The sequence below is a fragment of the Girardinichthys multiradiatus genome, chromosome 6 (assembly GCF_021462225.1).
Source record: "Girardinichthys multiradiatus isolate DD_20200921_A chromosome 6, DD_fGirMul_XY1, whole genome shotgun sequence".
NCBI classification, from domain to species: Eukaryota; Metazoa; Chordata; class Actinopteri; order Cyprinodontiformes; family Goodeidae; genus Girardinichthys; species Girardinichthys multiradiatus.
Genome location: NC_061799.1, coordinates 33870624 through 33892207, shown reverse-complemented (window position 1 = coordinate 33892207; position 21584 = coordinate 33870624). Strand labels below are relative to the sequence as shown.

The following is a 21584-nucleotide window of genomic DNA, read 5'->3' as shown; positions in this document are numbered from 1 at the left end:
GATTTAGTTCAAATTAAAACCCAACATTCAGTTTTTAAGACATTTTAATTATTACATCAGATCATTAAAAAATAATTTAATTACAAAAACTTCGCGCTATTAAACGGCCTACACAATCTAGAGGAAGGCAACTTATTCAGCAGACAGTCATATACGCGTAAAGGACGGAGAGAGAGAGAGAGAGAATTAGATAGATTGGTTAAAATGGAAAAAAGACGGAAAAAATCCACTGAGAATGACAGCAAGAACGGAAATATAGCCTATTTAAAAATATCTTGAATTGCTTTTTTCTACTAGCAACAATAATAATAATAATATATGTCAATTAATTTCAGTTTATCTTTGTAGCACCAATTTACAGGAAATGTAATCGGAATGCATTTTAAAGACAAACAGGTCAAATTTATTTCCAGTCAAACTTTTATCGACTCAAATCAGTTGAATCTATTATCATTATATTTGTTAATAATAACAACAACAACAACGACGACGACAGAGCCATTAAAACTACGTTTAAAGTGCATTTGCATTTTTCAAACAGCTAACAACGTTTTTTTCCTCAACGTACCCGAAGGCAACATGTTTACTGCTACAAACAGGCTTCCGTCGTTATTTTAATTCCAGTATTGACACTATTTTCAACCATTTTCCCCACACATAAACATGGTTACAGAGTGCAAACAAATGTGTTGATCACATGTATTAAACCCTTATTTAATTTTAATTGTAAAGTTGTTTCGGACTTAGTAAGAAGGTAGTTTTAAGCTAGGTAACCGCATCAGTTAGCAGTGGTTAGCTCAGAATTCAGCTATCGTTAGCAAGCTGTAATTTTTTTTAAAGGAAGATACCTTTATATTTGAAGATGGACAAGTTTGTGGTTCGGCTTCCCAACGGAGAAACACCCAAACAGCCGAAGAGCGACGAGAGAGTTTACAAACAAGCAACAATTGAGTCTCTACGGGTGAGATATTGGACATTATAAACAAAATAAATTCCTACAATACAGATTGATGCAATGACAGTCCGTCCATACTGTTTCTTTAAGAGGGTAGTTGTGATCGAGGACATCCTGCGCTACAAGTCGACGCTGGAGCTGCCAGAACAGAGCAAGGAGAACCTGATGAACGCCCTGACTGAGCTGAGCAAGAAGATCCCATCCAAAGAGGTGCTCAGGTCCACTAAAATAGGTACATACAGGAGACCCTTACCCATCTTTTTCTGCTCTTTGCTGGATTCATACACCACGCAGAACAGGCTTTATATGAACTAATCCAATTAAAAACAGAAACCTTTTGGCCCTGTAATACCGACCAGTATATTAAAACATACAGGCCAAAGTCATGCAGTCATAGTTTAGAAGCCAAAAAAAAAGTAAATTAGGTTTATCTAGTTCTCTTGAAATCAGGTTAACTACTACCACTCCATGTGGGTGTATTTCGTGGTAATAAACCATATAAACAAATGTATTTAAAAATAAAAGATGCATAACAGAAATGCTTTGACCATCATTCAATAGGATGGATTTATTACCATCTACTTTTTGCCTTTATTCACGTTATTTGTCTTACATTTAAAATTGTTTGAAGATCTGAAACTTTTAAGCAACATGAAAAAGCAGATGAAATCTATAGGGCTTAAAATACGTTTTCACAGCACTGACTGACTTGGCTTGACACATCCCGTGTTGGCGAAGTTCAAAATTAGGTCAATTTGAATTTTAATTACAGTTCATCTGTAAAAGTCAAGTTTGCCACCAGCTCAGATTATGCCAATTAAGAAACTAAATAAATATTTTGTTTATTTTCTTCATAGATCACATTGTCAACAAAGTGCAAAAGCATCCGGATCCTGAGGTGAGTTCTCTGGCAGCAAAGGTTTACACTGACTGGAGGACGTTCATTGAGGAGAATTCAAATAAGCCGTCTATTGAAGTGCGCTCTGACAAACAGTCCGAAGGGCTCAGGAACAACGCTCGGAGGCTGCTGTCTGAAGCGCTGGAGGTCAAGGTGAGAAAGAGCATTACAGCTATTGTAATATTAAACATTCATGGGTTGTTTTCGTTGGGTTGATGCACTGAAATGGAATTTCTGCCTGGCCTTTATTTCTTTTCTTCTTTGCATCCTTAATTCCTTTCTTTCTTTCCTTGTGTCCTTCCTTCTAAATTGTCGTTCTATCTTGTCCTTCCTTTGCTGTTTCCTTTATTCCATTTTTTCCTTTCTTGCTTTCCAATCCCAATTCATTCTTTGCTATCTTCCTTGTGTCCCACCTTTATTTTATGTCCTCCTCTTTTTCATTTTCCGTTTTTACTGATTTAAACCAATTCCACTGTAGAAATATATCTTCCGTGAAGTCATAGTGAACTTTAGTGTTGTATATTTTAAAATGGACATAAAGGACTGAGAATACTGAAAATCTGAGTAGTTAGAAGTTGGAAATTTCTACCTGAAAAATGTATAGGAACACTTAGAAATAGTGCAATCAGTGACATAAGGCACGCCTATGTGCAAAGGAACTTATAGAAATATAAAAATATTAATTTGTGTCTATAGGTCGTGCTTTTAGTTTGCCAAAACATATCGGCATCATATTTAAAATTATTTAAAAAATGTAAAAATTATTTAGATTTAGTAGAAACTTGTGAGACTCTCATCCGTCTGCATGCTTATAAACTTGTACCTTTTATTTTAATTTGTAACAACACCGACCTACATATTAAAATAAGGTCTGTTGGTTTCACATTCACCAATCATCCTCTTTTAATCATTTCCCGGTTTATTTTCTAACTCTTTGGTCATTCTGCATTCCTACAGATTGCTGAACTAAAATACATTTTTTTCTGTCTGTCTGTATGCGATACAGGAGGATTCTGGACTTATAGACAACATTGAGAGAGAAGTGTTTCACCAGAGCTCCCGGTTAGTGAGCAGCTCATACAGACGGACCGTCAGGGCGCTGGTGTTCGCCTTCAGACACAACCCTGACATCAAAAGTCAAGTGAAGGACAGCAAAATATTGGTCAGCCAGCTGGTTTTAAAATACAAAAAATAAGCGAACACAACTTAGTCTGTGACCCGGACCTCATATAGAAGAGATTTTAAAATCATGTGAATTTTTATTTTTAAGCTTTAATCATGTTCAGTTTGCTGGGAAAATACAAAATACTTTTATACTTTGTGGCACATCAATAAATGTATACTTTTTTATGAGGAAATGTTCTAATTTAAATATGACAACCATAGCTCCAGGTTACACTATACTATACCATCCGTCATTGATTTTGTTTCAAAACCTAATGAAAAAACATAAATCAAATACAAAATTCAATAACTAAATTTGGTGTAACCATCCCCATTGCAGGCACGCATCAACACATGATGGGTACGACACCTCCCATAAAAGGCTTCCCCAACAACCAAAAATACAAAACTATGTGAAGGAATCTTCACATAGTTTGAACATTTGTTACCAAAATTGGGACTATTATAACACGTTTAGAAACGTTTCTACACATTACATGCAGTGCTTCATAATAATAAATGTCTTTGTTTTTAGATGAGAAGACAGATTTGCAACAAACTTCTGCTTAGAGGGCAGTGTTAATATTATAAAATTATTATTTTTCTTACATTTTTAATTTTTTTTATAAAAAAATTAGTTGAGACCTGAATTTAAAAAAAATGCTGATAATCTTTGTGTACCTCACTAAAGAAGCACCAACCAAACAATAGCTATCACCATGAGGATTACAGCCAGAACACAGATGCTGATGAAGACAATATCACTCAAGTCATGGGCTTCTGGTTCTGGTGCTGCTGCGTAACCGCTGCTGTCGCTGTCCGCCTGCTGGGCCTGCTCCTCCAGCCGCCGCTCCTCTGCAGAAATGATTGACACAGACGCGACCTTCCGTAAGGCATCGCACTGCACCTTGTATTCTTGTATGTTTTGCTGCTTCCCATCAGAGAAATCAATGTAGAGCTTGTTCACCAGCATGGTGATGTTCCAGTGTTTCTGTAAGCAATCATTATTCACAAAATGGATATAAAAGAAGTTTTATCATCTGTATGTTCCATAAATCATGAAACGACACAACGCAGAAATTGGGTATTGATTTTATATTCTTGTAAAGGGCATCGGTTTGTGATTATTATTTTTAGGAAAATGAGCTCTGCTTTTCAATCTACAACACTAATTAAAAAGTAAACATTTATAAGCTGTGCTTTAAAGAATCTGTATTTATTGTAGAATAATTTGAAAGATTTGAAAAGCCTGTTTGTAAAAATGTGTATTTTCAGTGCTTTGTTTGACACCTAAATTAGATGCAGTTTTAAAACCACATGCAGGTCCTGTCTAAAAATCTGGTGTAATAACGTCTAGAAGCCCAAAATGCGGCAACATGCTTCATTTTTTCAGTGTTTTTTTTTTTCTGCCTAAAATCATTTTTGCTATTGTATTTATTTCTGTATTTATTTATTTTAAAACAAATGAGGTTAGATTATAAAGCACAGACTTGCCAAATAAAACATAAAAGCAAAATTTATTGCAAGTAAGGTATAAATAAATTTCACAGGATCCTGAAAAACCAAACCAATAAATAGATTGGACAAAAATTCAGGTTGAGATGCGTTAGTTACAAGATGTATGATGTAAATTACGTATAAATTAATGTAAGAGACGATTTATGCTTTAGAAATTCAGATCTTTCAATAGAATCTTTTAATTAAGAGAATAATTAATAAAGTTTGGAAACTAAAGCACTTTTCCATACCCTTTTTTTTGCAGAACTGGTAATTGACAAAAACAAATAAAGGAAATCTGTTCAGTCTTAAATTGTAAAGGTGTTCTGGGAATTTGTTTTACAAAATGTACTTTTATCAAGCTTTATCATCTTTATGTTTAACAAGTCATAAAACATTTACCACCCTGGTGGTGTGGTAAATGATAAAAGGTTATTATTAAATCTTATGAAATCGACTGTGCTTTGAAATTTCTGACATATAGAATCAATCACTTTAAACATTTACAAACCTGTGATTCAAAGAATCTACAGTTTATAAATGTAGAATAATTCAGTCCAGATTTATCAAAGATGTTTGTAGAAATTCAAAAATTTGGATTTTGATTGCTTTGATTATTGCCTAAAACCAGGCCCAGTTTTAAAACCACACAAAGCTCTGGTCTAAATGCTTTGTTTTTTCTGGGTTAAACATTTCTACTTAAGTGGATTTTCTTTTGGTTTTATTTATTTATTTTCTTCTAAAGCAATCGACTTTTTAAAAAATTGACAAAACAGATAGGGAAAATCTGTTATAGCCATATAAAAACAGATAATTTAGATAGAAATTAATTTAAGGTACACTTAATTCTTTAAAGGTTATTTTTTTATCTTTTGAATAACAGAATAATGAATACAATTTAAATGCCTAAACATTTTTCCATACTGGGAAATTATAAAAGAAAATTCCAAACTGTGTAGGAACCCTCCACAGGCCACTGTCTACAGCAGATTGATAATAACAAATCATTGTGTGGTGTAACATAGTGTGATAGCTGGTTACCTGGCTGGCTGTACCACAGTTAACAAACTGAGCCAGTATTTTATATGAGGAGGTTGTTAGCTGAGCTGCACATGTTGGGTTTCCAAGGTAAATGCTCTCGCGGTCCAGCTGAGGTAAGGACTGTTGAGGGATCAGGATGGTAAACTCTGATCTCGTGCAGCTAACATTCACAGGCACCACTGAGGAGAACACATTTCAAAAAATGTCGTGAGCAGAATAAGAATGACATGGAGAAGAACTGTTTGCTGGGATTAACGTTTAGGATTTCAAGAGCAAGTTTAGTTTAGGATTGAAACTGCAGGTAGCGTAAACAGTGTGGAGGACATATCTTAAACCTGCTGTCCCCACAGGATACACTGAATTAATAGTCTCATTAGCTCCTGATAAAAGACAAGCACAAACACATTTACCTCCTAGATAAGAAGCGGTGAACCCTCTGTGAGCTTCATTTCTGTCTGTGCTGAGGACAACCAGCAACTTGTTCCCCTTTGAGATGAGAGAAGGGGGCCGCTCCCTGCCACACCATCGTCCTATCAGGGCGTCTGCCTGGCTGTCCCCGTCGTACACCGACACAGAGTCGTAGTCACACTCGTCTGACAGGCTGTTGCGGCCCTCCAGTTCCACAACAGGAAAGAAGAGCTTGATGCGATACCCAGCTTCCAGGGTGATGCTCCAGTGGCAGTTGATGTTGTTCGGGTAGATGTTGGGAAAATGTGGGCTGCTGAAGTTGCCGCTCACAGCTGACAGGGCCTGTTGGCATTCACCTGTTTTTAATAAAACTGCGTTAGTTAGCCATCTTCATTAAACACATTAATGTTTCTGTTCTGTGTTTACTTCATTGCTTCTTTTCAAGGAAGCTATTGAAAAGCAAGAGTCGTAAAATTTAAAGCTCATGTTTATAGCGGGTAATTTAAGTTTATGAGAACTCCCTTTAATTTTATGGGTACAGTTTTGGAAATCTGACTCATTTGTTTACTTGCATTGCACAAACTTAATGAGTAGACTATGGTTTCTCAAGTTTAACTGGTCAGAATGAAAACCAGCAGCAAGTTGTTAAAGCTTAGAATAGACTGAGGTAAGATTTATGTCAGTATCACGTTGCAACCATAAACTTCCATGGAATTTGTTAGGACTTTATTTGATAGGCCAACACAAAATAGCACAATTATGAAATAAATGGAAAGTGTGGCCTGCATTTGTATTCATGTCGTTTACTCCCAATACCCCCAAATTAAATCCAGTGTAAAATATTTGCCCTGAGAAATTACATAATTGGTATATAGAGTCCACTTGTGTGTAATTTCACCTTGGTGTAAATACTATAAAGGCCTTGAAGGTTTGTTAGAGAACATTATGAGCAAACAGCTTCAATACCAAAGAGCACAGGTCAGGGAGCAAGCGTGGAGGGTTAAAGAAGGTTCAAGATATAATACAATATCCCAAGCTTTGAATATCTCACAGAACACTGCATCATCTGAAAATGGCTCAATTGCACACCTAGCAAGACATGGTCGTCCACCCAAACTGACAGGCCAGGCAGCATTTATCAGAGAAGCAGCCAGCAGACTTATGGTAAATCTCGAGGAGCTGCTGAGATCCACAGCTCAGGTGGGATCTATAAATAGGACAAGCATTAGTTGTGTACTCCAAAATTCTGGAAGAAGGACAAGAACAAAGCCTTAGGAAGTCCTGTTTGCCATATATAAGGGAAAATAGCTCAAGGGATGTGAATTAAAGACAATTTAAGTATAGAAGCTATGAAGTATGTACAGAGCTTAATTTACTGTTTTTGTTGACTATGGCGTTATCACATAATAAAATCTTACACTAGAGTGTTCTTGATGTTGTCATGCAGCTAACAGGAGGTAAACAATTGTCATTTATCGAAAAAAACAGCTTTACAAAAAAACCCCATATATTTAAAAAGTCAGACTTAATATTTTTACATCCTTATTACAATGTCCACCTTTCTGCCTGTAGATTTACGCCAAACTAAGTACCATTCACTAAGCTTCAAGTCTAGGCTTTGACTGGACCACTTAAAGACTTGATTCTGCATTGTTACTGAATATTTTATTAAATTTAAAGGAATTTCTTTGCATCATCCTTCCAGTGACTTGTCTCAAACATGCAGTATAACATCATGAATACTTTTTTTTAACTGCTTTCACTATTTTCCGCTCCTTTAGGTCCACTATCAGTCAATACACAAGAAGAATATTGGTGTAAAGGAGCCAAAGAGAATGTTCTTACCTGAGTAATAGTAAGCCTTAAAGCCCCGTCCTCCAATATTGAAATCTGACTTGAAGACGAACATAAGTTGGTTAGCAGTTGTGACTGTGTTGGGGGGTTTATCCGTCCCACAGTATTTGCCGAGATGGGGGTGGGTAACTGTTGGCCCATCGAACAGGGCAACAAAGTCAAAATTACATCCCTCATTGTTCTCCAGTTGGAAGTCCAAGAAGACCAAGGTGACAACACTTGTGTTTGACACATGGATTGTCCAGGAGCATTCTGCATTGTTGCTGTAGTCCTGAGGGTAGCCTGGACTGGAGATGATACCTGATAGTCCGGTCAACACCCCACCACACATATCTAGAGAGGATAGGAGGCGAAAAGGAAAATTACCTTTACTAGGGAAAAAAACATTTTTAGGAGGAGAACAGGAAAACTTTAAAAGTTACACTAAAAGAAAGCATACTCTCTGTCAGTTATAATGATATGGGCCTGAATTCACAAAGATTCTCAGAGTCTCAGCTTAGGGATTATTCAGTTCGCTGCTGAGAGCGACCCTGAGTAAGGAGACAGAAATTTCCTTCTTAGTGAGGAGGTGTGGTTGACACCGTTACTAGGTGTGACGCTGTCTTCTGAGAGCTGTGATTTACAAAAAAATGTAACAAATGTGCTCCTAGTAATCAATGGAGAGAATTTAGACTGGATTAAGAAATGTGTAAGGCATGATGATTAAACTTATCAAAATTAAATTAATTGTTACACAGCATCGGGATGGTTGAACCTTATTTACTTGCTCATCATAATTTGTAATTTTTTTACTATTATGTTTACTTGCAATGCTGGCTGTTATCCCACTCCATCTATTTGATCTTAATATCTCATCTAGAGTTTGTATTTATATACACACACACACCTATATATATATATATATATATAATCGAGTTATTTTGAAAGCATTTTACAGTCTGTCAATATTTAAATAATTCTGTACCATACTGTTTTGTTCACTTGTTATTCATGGTTATTCATTATTATTTCTTTTATTTATTTATCCTTCCTAATATTACCTTATTAGAGGTGTACCTTTACCCTGTCCTGCTGCTGAAACTATTTTGATTCAATCTAGGGAGATACTTAAGTTTTTCTTATCTCTATATTAGTAATCGATTGTTGTAGACGTTTGTGTTCATTTACTCGACTGTTTAGGCAGTGGATCTTTGCATGATTGAGCTAGCAGCCTTTTATTAATTCACTGTTGTTCATTGCATGGAGAATATCTCTCCTTCCTCTCGGGCTTTTCGACATCTTCTCTGCTTAAGACACTCTTAGGCTCACTAAAAGTCGTCACTACTCTTAACATTTGTTTACTTTAGGAGCTGTCTCAAGGCCTAAGGTGCATTGTGAATAAATTTGATCTAACTGGTAAAATTCTAAGAAAAAGAATTTCAGAAATTCTAAGATTTTTCTTAGAAAGACGTAACTAGGAGCTACTTTTAGTCTTAAGAATCTTTGTAAATATGGGTCCAGGTCTTTATCAGTTTCTCAAACAAGATCCGAGATCCAACCAAGATCACAAAGACTGGCTTTAGGAGCCGTTGGTAAATGTCCTTGAGCAGCCCAGCCTGAGGTTGGGTTTGCATCCAATTGAACATTTCCGGGAAACACCTAAAATGTCTTTCTACTGACCCTCCACATCCAAGCTGACGCAGCTGGAGAGGATCTCCAGAGAACAACAGCAGAAAATACCCAAAATGCAAACCTGGCAAAGAAACGCAAAAAACTAGTCTAGTAAGTCAAGTATTATATTTTTAATTAATTCAAAGTAGTAAAATGTTTTAGAAGAAAAAGCTCCAGCACTGGTATTTTTGATTGCTTTCATAAACATGGACCCATCATCACGTTTTAATCCTTGTTGCTGATGTGCCACAAATGCCTTTGTTTTTAAATTTATTTTAGGCTTCACTGCAATGAATTTCAAAGTTCTTATTTACCGTTTAAGTCAATATAATCGCAAGCCAAATTTTTGCGCTTGTGCACTTTTTGTGGGTCTTAGTGGCTTTAAGATTTAAGGTGTTTCCGGATGTCACTCTGTTTTAAAGTTCGTTCGTTCGTTCGTCGTCTTCCGCTTATCCAGGACCGGGTCGCGGGGGCAGCAGACTCAGCAGAGACGCCCAGACGTCCCTCTCTCCAGACACCTCCTCCAGTTCCTCCAGGGGGAGCCCAAGGCGTTCCCAGGCCAGCCGAGAGACATAGTCCCTCCAGCGTGTCCTGGGCCGTCCCCTGGGCCTCCTCCCGGTGGGACGTGCCTGGAACACCTCCCGAGGTGTTCCAGGCACCTGTTTTAAAGTATCTCATATATTCAGGATCAGTTTTAAGTCTTAACTCTAATTCAGAAATGTTTGTGCTTTTTTTTTGCTAAGTACATTGACAATATGGGATGATTGCCTTGTTGGAAGGACAAATGCTGCTCAAGCTCAGGTTTCCTACAGCCTAACTGATATTTTTCTCCACAATTGTGATTATTATTCTCTTTTCACATGGTGCTTTTTAATCTTTAAAAGTTTAGAAAAAAAATCAAAAAACACAACATACCCTGACTGAATTTTCAATTCTGAAATCTACAATCCACATGCTTATGTCAAAACTACTCTTTCAGCTTTTTCCCAGGTGAGCTTCAGAAAACAATGAGAAAACGTTTGTTGTTTGGCTTCATGTGTGAAGTAGAACCGTCCTTGGTTGAAGGGGATGGGGACCAGCTTTGCACACAATGTCCACTGCACCATCATCAACATGATGACAAAAACTGCTGTGGTTATTCAGAACTGCCTTGGTCGTGATCCGTGGATCTCGAAAGAGCTTTCAAAGAAAGACGAATCGACTGCATTTTAGCTGAGAACAACTTTCACCTGGAGCAGCTTTTAACCAAAGTTGTCTCAAAAAATGGTTCACACAGGGCTTCCTTCCCATTGTATAGCTGTTTGTCATCAAACTGTTTTGCAATAGTTTGATGACAAAAAATACATTTAACCCTTTACTGCCTGAATTTATCTATATTTATACAAACAAATTCAATTGTGTTTTGGTACCAAGCAGATTATAAATTAAGGGGAGCTTGTTATTTACTATTCAAATGAGCGAAATTAGACATAATTAGGCCTAAGGGGTACAATTTATCTTTAGTGGTGAGCCTCAAAATCTTTAAGCCTGGAGACCCTCATTGCCATCACCTCAATCTTTGACTTCCTCCATAGATTTTCAGTGCCTGGCCCACTCGAAAATGTTAATATTACTTCCAATCAGAAAAAAACATGTTGCTAAATTAAACAATTATTTTAAACCTAAAGTACGATTGAGTATAAAGTATAATTAATAACTGTAACCCTGGCTTTGAGGTGGTTTGAGGTGAATTTGTGACAATAGCCTTCAAGAAGTTAACATGACATTATTTAATAAATAAGAAAGAAGAGTAAAATGGTTAAAAGCCAATACAAATTTTGAAAACAATCTAATGATTTTATATGTAAGTACTTTTTTACTTGCAATCAATAGACATGCATTGAATATGAGTAATTCTTGGCTTACATAGGATTTTTTACATATTTGATTTATGTCGACAGGATTAAATGCTATTTTCAAATAATAACATGACCGTTTGAGGTCAGTGTCTCAGAGCGCTATTTCAGAATAATGTCTTAGTGTGGTTATAGCCAGGATGTTTAGGTACAATTGATGAGTTACAAAATCAACAAAGGTTTTGTAGAGTTAGCCCCACTATATCTGTCATATTGCATTAAATCTAAAAAGTTACCTTTTCTGTAGCCAAAACTGAAGCCCCTCTTGGCCACATGGCGGTCGGAATGGAAGATAATGGACATGACATTCCAAGAGGAAGTGAACTGAGGTGGGGAAATGTCACCGCAAAATATCCCAAGGAGGTTCCCCTCGTCCTCAGATATGCCATTGTATATTTTGATATAGTCGTAAGCACAGCTGGTATGGTACTCCAGCTCAAAGTGGTGAAAGGTGAGGAGGACCGAGGAGCCCTCAGCCACCACGATCAGCCAGGAGCAGTCAATGTTGTAGGGATACAGGCCTGGGAAGTTTGGACTGGAGATGTTACCAGATGGAGCAGAGAGGATTCCTCCACATTTGACACCTAGAAATTACAAAACAATGTTTTATTTCAGCTTAGAGGAAAAGATATAAAAAGGCCTACTGTTTATCCCTGACTGATTTCACTGTTTTCTTGCCAGCTGATACAATCCATGAAATTGTATTACACTCTGACTTTGAACAATGGAGGCCCAGCTTTATCTGAATATATAGACCCCACAATATAAAACACTCCTATTAAGTCTAAACAGTGTTCCATCAGGATAAAAAATGACAACTCACCTTTTTTAGTATAAGCCCTGTCAACCAGCAATAGTAAACGAATCAGTATAGCCACCCCGAGACCCATATTGTTATTGTGGATTCGGCTTTTCTCAAACCTCGACTGCTTTTCCAGCTGAGACACAACTGTAATGTCACAGTGCACTGCCTTGAGGTAATAGGACTTTGAAAAATTCATCCATTGCCTGAATGGATGAACCTGATACCTATCCACCCACAGGCTACGCTTTGGTCTCTTTGCTAAATTTTAATGACTGATATCCAGTGAGCTCTAGATGCTTGTCAGGACACTGTTTGCAGAGACGTTATGCATTTTTGATGATGCTGAAATGCACACAAACACTGTTAGACAACCATCTGAGAGGGGGCACTGGTAAAGACATAGGAAAAGAAAATGCATTTATAAAAACAAATACTTCTGTCAGAGTAACATGAAAAATAAAAAGAACGTGTGAGCTAAGATGTTCTCAAACATCAAAACGAGTTATATGGGGGTTTCAGTGATTCAGATGAGGGAAAAAACACCAATAAAAATTAACCCACAAAATTAACCCAGTGGTAAAGTTCTGCTTTTATTGCCCAACCACACTGAGCTCATGAAACGTTCCCAGAAACCAATTTAATATCCAATTAAAATAGTTTGGCAATGCAGAGGGCTGTGCTTATAACAATTCATAATTACTGTTTCCATTAACAGTTCTGTTTGTTAAAACAGAGCTTCTAGTTACTTAAAGCAGTGGTTTGCAAACGTATTCCTACCCCTTTAACTTTTTTACTCTTGTTAAGTACTTCATTTGAACTTTATGTGATAGACCAACACAAAGAAGTGCATAACAATTAAGTGTAAAAAAAATTATACATATTTTTTAGAACTTTTTACAAAAAAATATCAGCTGTATGCAGTTACTGCTGCAGGATTTTCAGGGTATGTCTCTTCACATTTTTCACATAAAAAGGCTAAAGTTTTTGCTTGTTATTCTTTATAAAATATCTACAGCTATGTAAGATCGGATGGTGCGCTTCAGTAAACATACATTTTTAAGTCTTGTCACAGATCTCAATTGGATTTAGGTCTGGACTTTGACTGGGCCATTCTAACACACAGATATGTTTTGATTTAAATTATTTCACCGTAGCCCTAGCTTTGTTGTCCTGGTGGAAGGTGAACCTCCACCCTAGTCTCAGGTCTACTGCAGCTTCTAACAGGTTTTAGTCCAGGATTGCCCATAATTTAGCTCTATCCATCCTACCATCAATTCAGATTTCCTTTTTCTGTTAAAGAAAAGCATCCCCACCACAAGATGCTGCCACCACCATGGGGATGGTGTTTCAGGGTGATATACAGAGTTAGTTTTTCCCCATAGTGTTTTGTTTGTAAGAAGTTTCAATTTTGGTGTCATTTGACCAGAGCACTTTGTTTTAACACGTTTACTTACGAATTTCTTCTTGCCACTCTTCCATAATGTTCTGATTTGTGGTGTGCATGACATAGTTGTCCTGGCAACATATTCTCACACCTACAAGTCAGTTTTCAGGTCATGTATTAAATAGTGCTCCATGAGATGTTCAATGCTTGAGATATTGTTTTCTTAACCCTATTCTGCTCTAACACTCCCACAAATGTTGTCTAAATAAGCTTTGAGGCCTTTATAGAACAGCTGAATTTATACTGAGATTAAATTCCATCAAGGTGAACTTCATTCACTAATTAGGTGACTTCTGAAGGCAGTTGGTTGATTTTGTTTAGGGAATCAAAGGGGGACTGACTTCATAAGTATATCATAATTTAGGGATTTCTGAAACCTTTTGAAATTCATGTATCATTCCCCCTCCACTTCACAATTATGCACTACTTGATGTTGATTTATCACATACAATCTAAACATATACATATACATTTGCTGCTGTAGTGTGACAACATCTTAAAGTTCAAGGGGTATGAATACTTTCAAAAGGGATTGTGTGTGAAATATTCCTTGTTTTGATTTCAGCTCTGTATGTATAAAGTTACAGCATAAAAAAGGTAATCTCTCACAATGACACAAACTTTTTCAGTACAAGTGTTGTTTACATTCTCATTCCTCATTCTAGGAAGCATAATGCAGTGACTCTCAGACGGATATTTCTTTGTATTTGCCAAATGCAAATCATATTCTATGACTCACTCTCCCTGTTTGGCCGTCTTATAGCTCAAAAGTGCAGATGTATACAATAACACTGACTGAATGGGGTGTGTAACAAACAGGGAGATAAAGCACTCTTAGTGAAACCATACTCTGCAAATTAATGTTTGCTGTTCAGCATTGCTGTGAAGGCAGAGCTTTTAGACTAACATCTAATAGCTCTGGTGGGTCTCCTTTGAGACTGCTAGATGGTGCTGTTGTGTCATGCCTACAAAATAATGAAGCAGCTGCATGCTTCCCAAATAGACATGCCGAGCTCTAAGCTGAAATAAATAAGAATGTGATTAAAATCAGTCAAGTGCTTTTTGCACAGAGGTCTGTGAGACTGAAATGAACTTGCCTTGTCTTTGAATTTTAATTCTGTCCTCTCCTAAAGCTCGTCATTGTTCAAAGATGTGGGTGCTGGGCCTGCAATGTGTTCCAGCAAGATATTGTGCATTTGGAGCAATTTAATCACCTATTAGCAAAATAAATGCTCAGAAAAACACAAATGAAGGTTGAAACTGCGGAAAATTTCCTCTGAGAGAAAAGAGAAACATTAAACAGGCAAGTGACCTGGAATATCTACATTGAACACATAAAGTAAATAAGGGCACAGACTTTGTCTTATTGATTAAAATTGTTAAGCAATAATTGTCTTTATGCTATTTAGCAGGTTTGATGTGTGCTGTGGAGGTAGAGGCTGGAGGGCTGTTGTGTATGGCAGGTTTTAATCAAAAGTGAAAAATGGCAAATAATGTGCCTTGATGTCCATATGCTTTGGGAAAACTTATGCCCAAGACAATGTGAGAAGAATGTATGAGCATAGCTGTCAATGGATAATAACTTTATGTTTCTGATACATACTACAGTTTGTCAAAGCATCTTCATGACATTTCTTGTTGTTTTTAGTAACTTATTTGGCAAGGTAAGTTTTTAACCCAATTTCAGTTATTTCTCTAGCCCCTTGGGTGAAACACCAACAAATTGTCAAGGAGGTGGTGGCTTTTAGAATAGGGCCCAAATGCAGACCGGCAGGCGGGAGCTATACAGGTCCTTCTCAAAATATTAGCATATTGTGATAAAGTTCATTATTTTCCATAATGTCATGATGAAAATTTAACATTCATATATTTTAGATTCATTGCACACTAACTGAAATATTTCAGGTCTTTTATTATCTTAATACGGATGATTTTGGCATACAGCTCATGAAAACCCAAAATTCCTATCTCACAAAAATAGCATATCATTAAAAGGGTCTCTAAACGAGCTATGAACCTAATCATCTGAATCAACGAGTTAACTCTAAACACCTGCAAAAGATTCCTGAGGCCTTTAAAACTCCCAGCCTGGTTCATCACTCAAAACCCCAATTATGGGTAAGACTGCCGACCTGACTGCTGTCCAGAAGGCCACTATTGACACCCTCAAGCAAGAGGGTAAGACACAGAAAGAAATTTCTGAACGAATAGGCTGTTCCCAGAGTGCTGTATCAAGGCACCTCAGTGGGAAGTCTGTGGGAAGGAAAAAGTGTGGCAGAAAACGCTGCACAACAAGAAGAGGTGACCGGACCCTGAGGAAGATTGTGGAGAAGGGCCGATTCCAAACCTTGGGGGACCTGCGGAAGCAGTGGACTGAGTCTGGAGTAGAAACATCCAGAGCCACCGTGCACAGGCGTGTGCAGGAAATGGGCTACAGGTGCCGCATTCCCCAGGTCAAGCCACTTTTGAACCAGAAACAGCAGCAGAAGCGCCTGACCTGGGCTACAGAGAAGCAGCACTGGACTGTTGCTCAGTGGTTCAGTGGTCCAAAGCACTTTTTTCGGATGAAAGCAAATTCTGCATGTCATTCGGAAATCAAGGTGCCAGAGTCTGGAGGAAGACTGGGGAGAAGGAAATGCCAAAATGCCAGAAGTCCAGTGTCAAGTACCCACAGTCAGTGATGGTCTGGGGTGCCGTGTCAGCTGCTGGTGTTGGTCCACTGTGTTTTATCAAGGGCAGGGTCAATGCAGCTAGCTATCAGGAGATTTTGGAGCACTTCATGCTTCCATCTGCGGAAAAGCTTTATGGAGATGAAGATTTCATTTTTCAGCACGACCTGGCACCAGCTCACAGTGCCAAAACCACTGGTAAATGGTTTACTGACCATGGTATCACTGTGCTCAATTGGCCTGCCAACTCTCCTGACCTGAACCCCATAGAGAATCTGTGGGATATTGTGAAGAGAACGTTGAGAGACTCAAGACCCAACACTCTGGATGACCTAAAGGCCGCTATCGAAGCATCCTGGGCCTCCATAAGACCTCAGCAGTGCCACAGGCTGATTGCCTCCATGCCACGCCGCATTGAAGCAGTCATTTCTGCCGAAGGATTCCCGACCAAGTATTGAGTGCATAACTGTACATGATTATTTGAAGGTTGACGTTTTTTGTATTAAAAACACTTTTCTTTTATTGGTCGGATGAAATATGCTAATTTTGTGAGATTGGAATTTTGGGTTTTCATGAGCTGTATGCCACAATCATCCGTATTAAGACAATAAAAGACCTGAAATATTTCAGTTAGTGTGCAATGAATCTAAAATATATGAATGTTAAATTTTCTTCATTACATTATGGAAAATAATGAACTTTATCACAATATGCTAATATTTTGAGAAGGACCTGTACAAGGATTTAAAGAATTTAATAAAAAGGTGAAAACTTACAGGCAGATATGAGGTGGGTGAAACATTGAGCTAAGGGAAATATCCAGGCATGAACAACAGCTGACCTGGCATGAAACAAATGGTCGTGGACAGGCTTGGCATGACTACAGTATAAGCCAGCGAGGAACAAGCAGAACTGAAAATTATATATTGTGCCTTACACAGGTGAGCCAGGGAGACTGATTGGCATAGTACAGGTGGACTGAATAAAACTGATTACATGAAGGCAGGGGAGTGGTAATTATAACATGAATGAGCTGAACAGAGATGCAAGAAAACTAACCACAGGAATCTCTTGCAAATGTAACAGAACCTAAAGTAAAATGCATCATGAACAAAATACAAGACTATTTATGAACTATACCCAAGAAATGAACCAATGCACCACCTGGAAAACAATCATGATTAGTGGAAAAACCCAAAACAAAACTCAAACACCTTCAAATCATGACACAAGTCCACAATCAGGTTCATCTAACACAACGTGATTAGCGTATAGCCTTGGATCAGGCAAAGAGAAACAAATTTTTTAAAGTAACATTTAAAAAATAAAGCGCAAGTCTGGTCCAGATGGTGGTTTGTGAAGAACTGGTGTCCAACACTGAGTTGCAATTTTTCCTGTTTGGTTAAAATGACCCAATTTCTGTCCTAACAACATTAACCAGGCATTTGGATTAAATAAATATACCAGCAGTGTTTATCAGCTAGCCTAGTTTTTGGTGTGTTTTTTTTTTCTTATTTTCCAGCTACCTGTATTGATGTAACTCTTGTTGCTATAACCTTGTGTTTCCATTCAGTGGTGCCTAACAGCCAAAAATATGTTTTTTCTTTCCATTGCTGGAATTTTATTAACATTTCTACTTTCTCTAGACCAAGGACTATATTGTTATGTCATTGCACTGCCAATTCAGGGAGCTCAGATTGGATTATGGGCCATAATGAGCTCAGCCTCCTTCTATAGTTATGAGTGTAATGAAATCTGTTATCCAAGTTAAGGAGCAAAAAGGAGAAAGGACAGACTTCCATTGGCAACTGCTGCTGCACTGTCTTTCTTCAGATGAAATAACATTGTTATGGTAGCTTTTTCTGTTGGTTATCCAAATTAAATTATGGAAAAGAAACATCTCTGAGTTTGCCAACTGCAATGTAGCATGTTGGTGGGTTAATTAGCTTTCTCATCTCCTGATGCAGCAGCTCGTCACATTGTGTTTTCTTTATATTTTCTAGAGCATTTCTGAAAATAAAATTTCTCTTTAAAACAATGTTTTGTAGCATTTCTCCACTGTGTTATGAATTATGGCTAACAACATTACATTTGCTTGTACTTTCGATTAAACTTGTGCCAAAGGGAGAATTATATACATGTATGATGAGGTAACTGAGTTTTCTAAGACACCAATTCCTTAACAAGTTAATGTAGAGTTGTTAAAAATAAGGGAAAAAATACAATTATAAAAGTGTGAACTTTATCTCTTCCTTAAGTAATTTTGGAGAACACAGGGTTTCCAAAAAAAGATTTTGGAATGCTGACCACTCCACCCTGTCTGCATGCTCTTCTTCACCTCTCATGCCCTGCTTGTTGCTTTGAATAGTTGACCCCAGGTACTTACACTCATCCACCTTTAGTTACTCTGTTCCTTACAGCTTCAAGGTTCCACCAGATTCTCTCAATTCACTTACATTTATTTGAACTTGCTTCTACTGACTTGCAGTCTCCATCTTTCTAGAGCCTAGCATGACCAACGCAGGTTCTCTTCAAACTGTTCTCTGTTTTAACTACAGACCACATTGTAGTCCATCAGCCTCGAAGTCCATGGCAATTCCTCCCTTAGCTCATCTGTCAACTTGTCCATCAATATTGCAACAACAACGGGTCCTTGAACCCTTATGTCAATCCTACCACACACCTCACCCCTGTCTTGCTGTCCTTGTATACATCCTGTACCACTCTCAAGCGCTTCTCTGCCACATCAGACTTTCTCATGCAGTGTCACGTTTCCTCTAATGGTACCCACTCAAATGTGTTAGAACCCCAAAGATATTTGGCAAAACCTTACCTATTCAACAGTTTCAAAGCAAACATTACATCTGTAGTGCTCTTTCTCATTATGAAACCATAGTATTGCTCACTGATCTTCATCTCTGCTGTTAACTTAGCTTTAGCTTTAACAAAACTTCCCCATGTATTCATGTTTTTTTTTATCAACTTTATCCTGCTGCAGTTAACAAAGTTCTGTACATTACCACAATTCATAAAAAGTGGAACAGCACATTTCTTTAAACCTCGAGAGTCCTCTTCTAAATCTATAATAACAATTAATAATACAAATTTAACACATAGGGACTTTTTTGTTTAATAGCATCTGTTACCATACCCTTTGGTTTGTAGAACCCATACACAATAGCCTAAAGGAAGATCTCTGAATTAGTAACATTACACCACTGTCTGAATGTATTCTTTGTGTCTCTTTTCATCCTTTAGCCAACTAAATTATTTTTAACATATTCAATTCTGGTGTTATATTCTATGAAATCTGAACTTTCAGGAAATTCCCACTTAAGCTTCTCAGAATACTGCAATTGGGGATCATAAACAAAAGTTCTGTTTGCAAGCACATAAAACCAGCCACAAAGACTGGCTTTGTGCCCAAGAGTTTTTCATTTTCACTAATTTGTCCACAACACACATGGAGTTTTGCTGAATTCCCCCATTTGCTACAAAAGATAATCGGAGAAAACTGTGGCCAACCAGAGGATTCCTCACTAGCTGCCATTCTGAAATGTTGATGAAATGGTTACATGATATAGTGAAACTTCCCCCCTCCACATTTAAATCTTCTATTCCTGCAGACAAAATACATTCAAATGAGGGAGGGACATGTGTAGCATAAGAGGTAGAGCAAGGAAATGAAACAATCTAAGCTTGGTGGCCATGCAACCTTTTGAAAATAATAAGGTGACTGGAGTTTTAGGTGGGCGTGGAGGGAGATTGGCAAGATTTTATCACATGAGACCAAAGGCATATTAATCATAGTCTGAGGACAACAGTCAGAAAAGAACTCAGAAAAAGTTAATGTTTGGAAATGGGTGTAGTAATGTGCAGCATTGGAATACTAAAATTATGCTTTCGGTATGCCGCAAAGCTATCATGCACATCGTCACGTGTCACTGTACATAAAGCTATGGCAAGAGAATATGATGAAAAAAAAGTATGCCATCTGCCAAACAGCATGAATTCAACAATAAAACATAGCTGTTTGTGTGTGGGAAGCTCAGCTGGTTAGGAATGTCAGTTTGAATCTGACTCAGCCTTTCCTGCGTGACATTCCTCTGTCTTTTAGATTGCCTGCATCTCCGTGGAGACAAATAATCTCTAACATTATCCTAATCAGCATCAACATCCCCCTCTTTGGGCACATAAACCTTAACAAAACCTCTTCAGTCAAAGAGAAAAGTAAGTATTAACCATTCTCAGTTCTGTTTCCGAATCTTTGCAAACGTCATATTGATAAGAAGGCGGACTATGACAGCAGAAGTCCTAATTTGAGGGATTCTGTTCAGTGACAGGCCAGCGGGGTACATGCTTCACATCTTTGTTTCAAATGCAGAATCAAAGAGACTGTGTACTCATCAGCAGGCTACAGAGCCAGTGATCTTCCTCTTTGTCTTGGGGCATGGAAGCCTTGGCAGCTGTCCCCTGTGTTTGTGGTGCCTTTGCCTCTTATTAATAAGCACATATTAAATCAAATGGTACAATAATACAAAGCAACATGAGTACGATAATATTCAAGAATGGAATTTTTTGTAAACAGACATAGAAAAAGACCTTTAGAACAAAGTAGAAAGACATTGTTCCAAGGGTCTTTTTAATGTCTGTGATACAAAATACGTCTTAGGTAAACCATACCAAGCTTTTCTTTACAATATAATTTTCTACTGTAGATGGTTTCTCAGATGGCTGATCAACAAAATCTTTAAAGAAGATGGCCAGAGGTTTCAGTTTCTGGTATTTGTTTTAAATATTTGCCTCCAGTTTCTGTCTTCTGTTAAGGTTTAGTCTGACATACACATGTGGACAAAGTTTTTGGAACCCTCGTTAATGAAAGAAAAACCCACAATGGTCACAGAAATAACTTGAATCTGACAAAGGTATTAATGAATACAAATTCTATGAAAATGAACAAATGAAAGTCAGACATTGCTTTTCAAACATGCTTCAACAGAATTATTTAAAAAAATAAACTCATAAAACAGGCCTGGACAAAAACGATGGTACCCCTGAAAAGAACATGTGACTAAAGGGACATGTTAAATCAAATTGTGTCCATTAATTAGCATCACAGGTGTCTACATTCCTGTAATCAGTCAACGGGCCTAATTATAGGGTTACAGGTAGTCACTGTGCTGATAGGTGACATGGTTTGTACCACACTCAACATGGACAAGAAGAATGAAGGAAAGAGTTGTTTCAGGAGATTAGAAAGAAAATAATAGACAAGCATGTTAAAGGTAAAGATTATAAGACCAT

The 21584-nt window shown here is 37.5% G+C and overlaps 2 protein-coding genes across 2 annotated transcripts; one reads left to right on the top strand and one right to left on the bottom strand.

The window, feature by feature from the left end:
- Positions 1-406: 406 nt before the first annotated feature.
- tceanc2 (transcription elongation factor A (SII) N-terminal and central domain containing 2) lies at positions 407-3207 on the top strand. Its single transcript, XM_047368475.1, has 4 exons — positions 407-961; positions 1046-1187; positions 1813-2006; positions 2860-3207. The coding sequence occupies exons 1-4, from the start codon at positions 863-865 to the stop codon at positions 3046-3048; spliced, it is 624 nt and encodes a 207-aa protein (XP_047224431.1). The 5' UTR covers positions 407-862; the 3' UTR covers positions 3049-3207.
- Positions 3208-3345: 138 nt separating this feature from the next.
- On the bottom strand, positions 3346-12363 carry cdcp2 (CUB domain containing protein 2). Its single transcript, XM_047368658.1, has 6 exons — positions 12186-12363; positions 11599-11946; positions 7809-8150; positions 5966-6319; positions 5556-5734; positions 3346-4008 (listed from the first exon to the last, which is right to left on the bottom strand). The coding sequence occupies exons 1-6, from the start codon at positions 12361-12363 to the stop codon at positions 3703-3705; spliced, it is 1707 nt and encodes a 568-aa protein (XP_047224614.1). The 3' UTR covers positions 3346-3702.
- Between the last annotated feature and the right edge of the window lie 9221 nt (positions 12364-21584).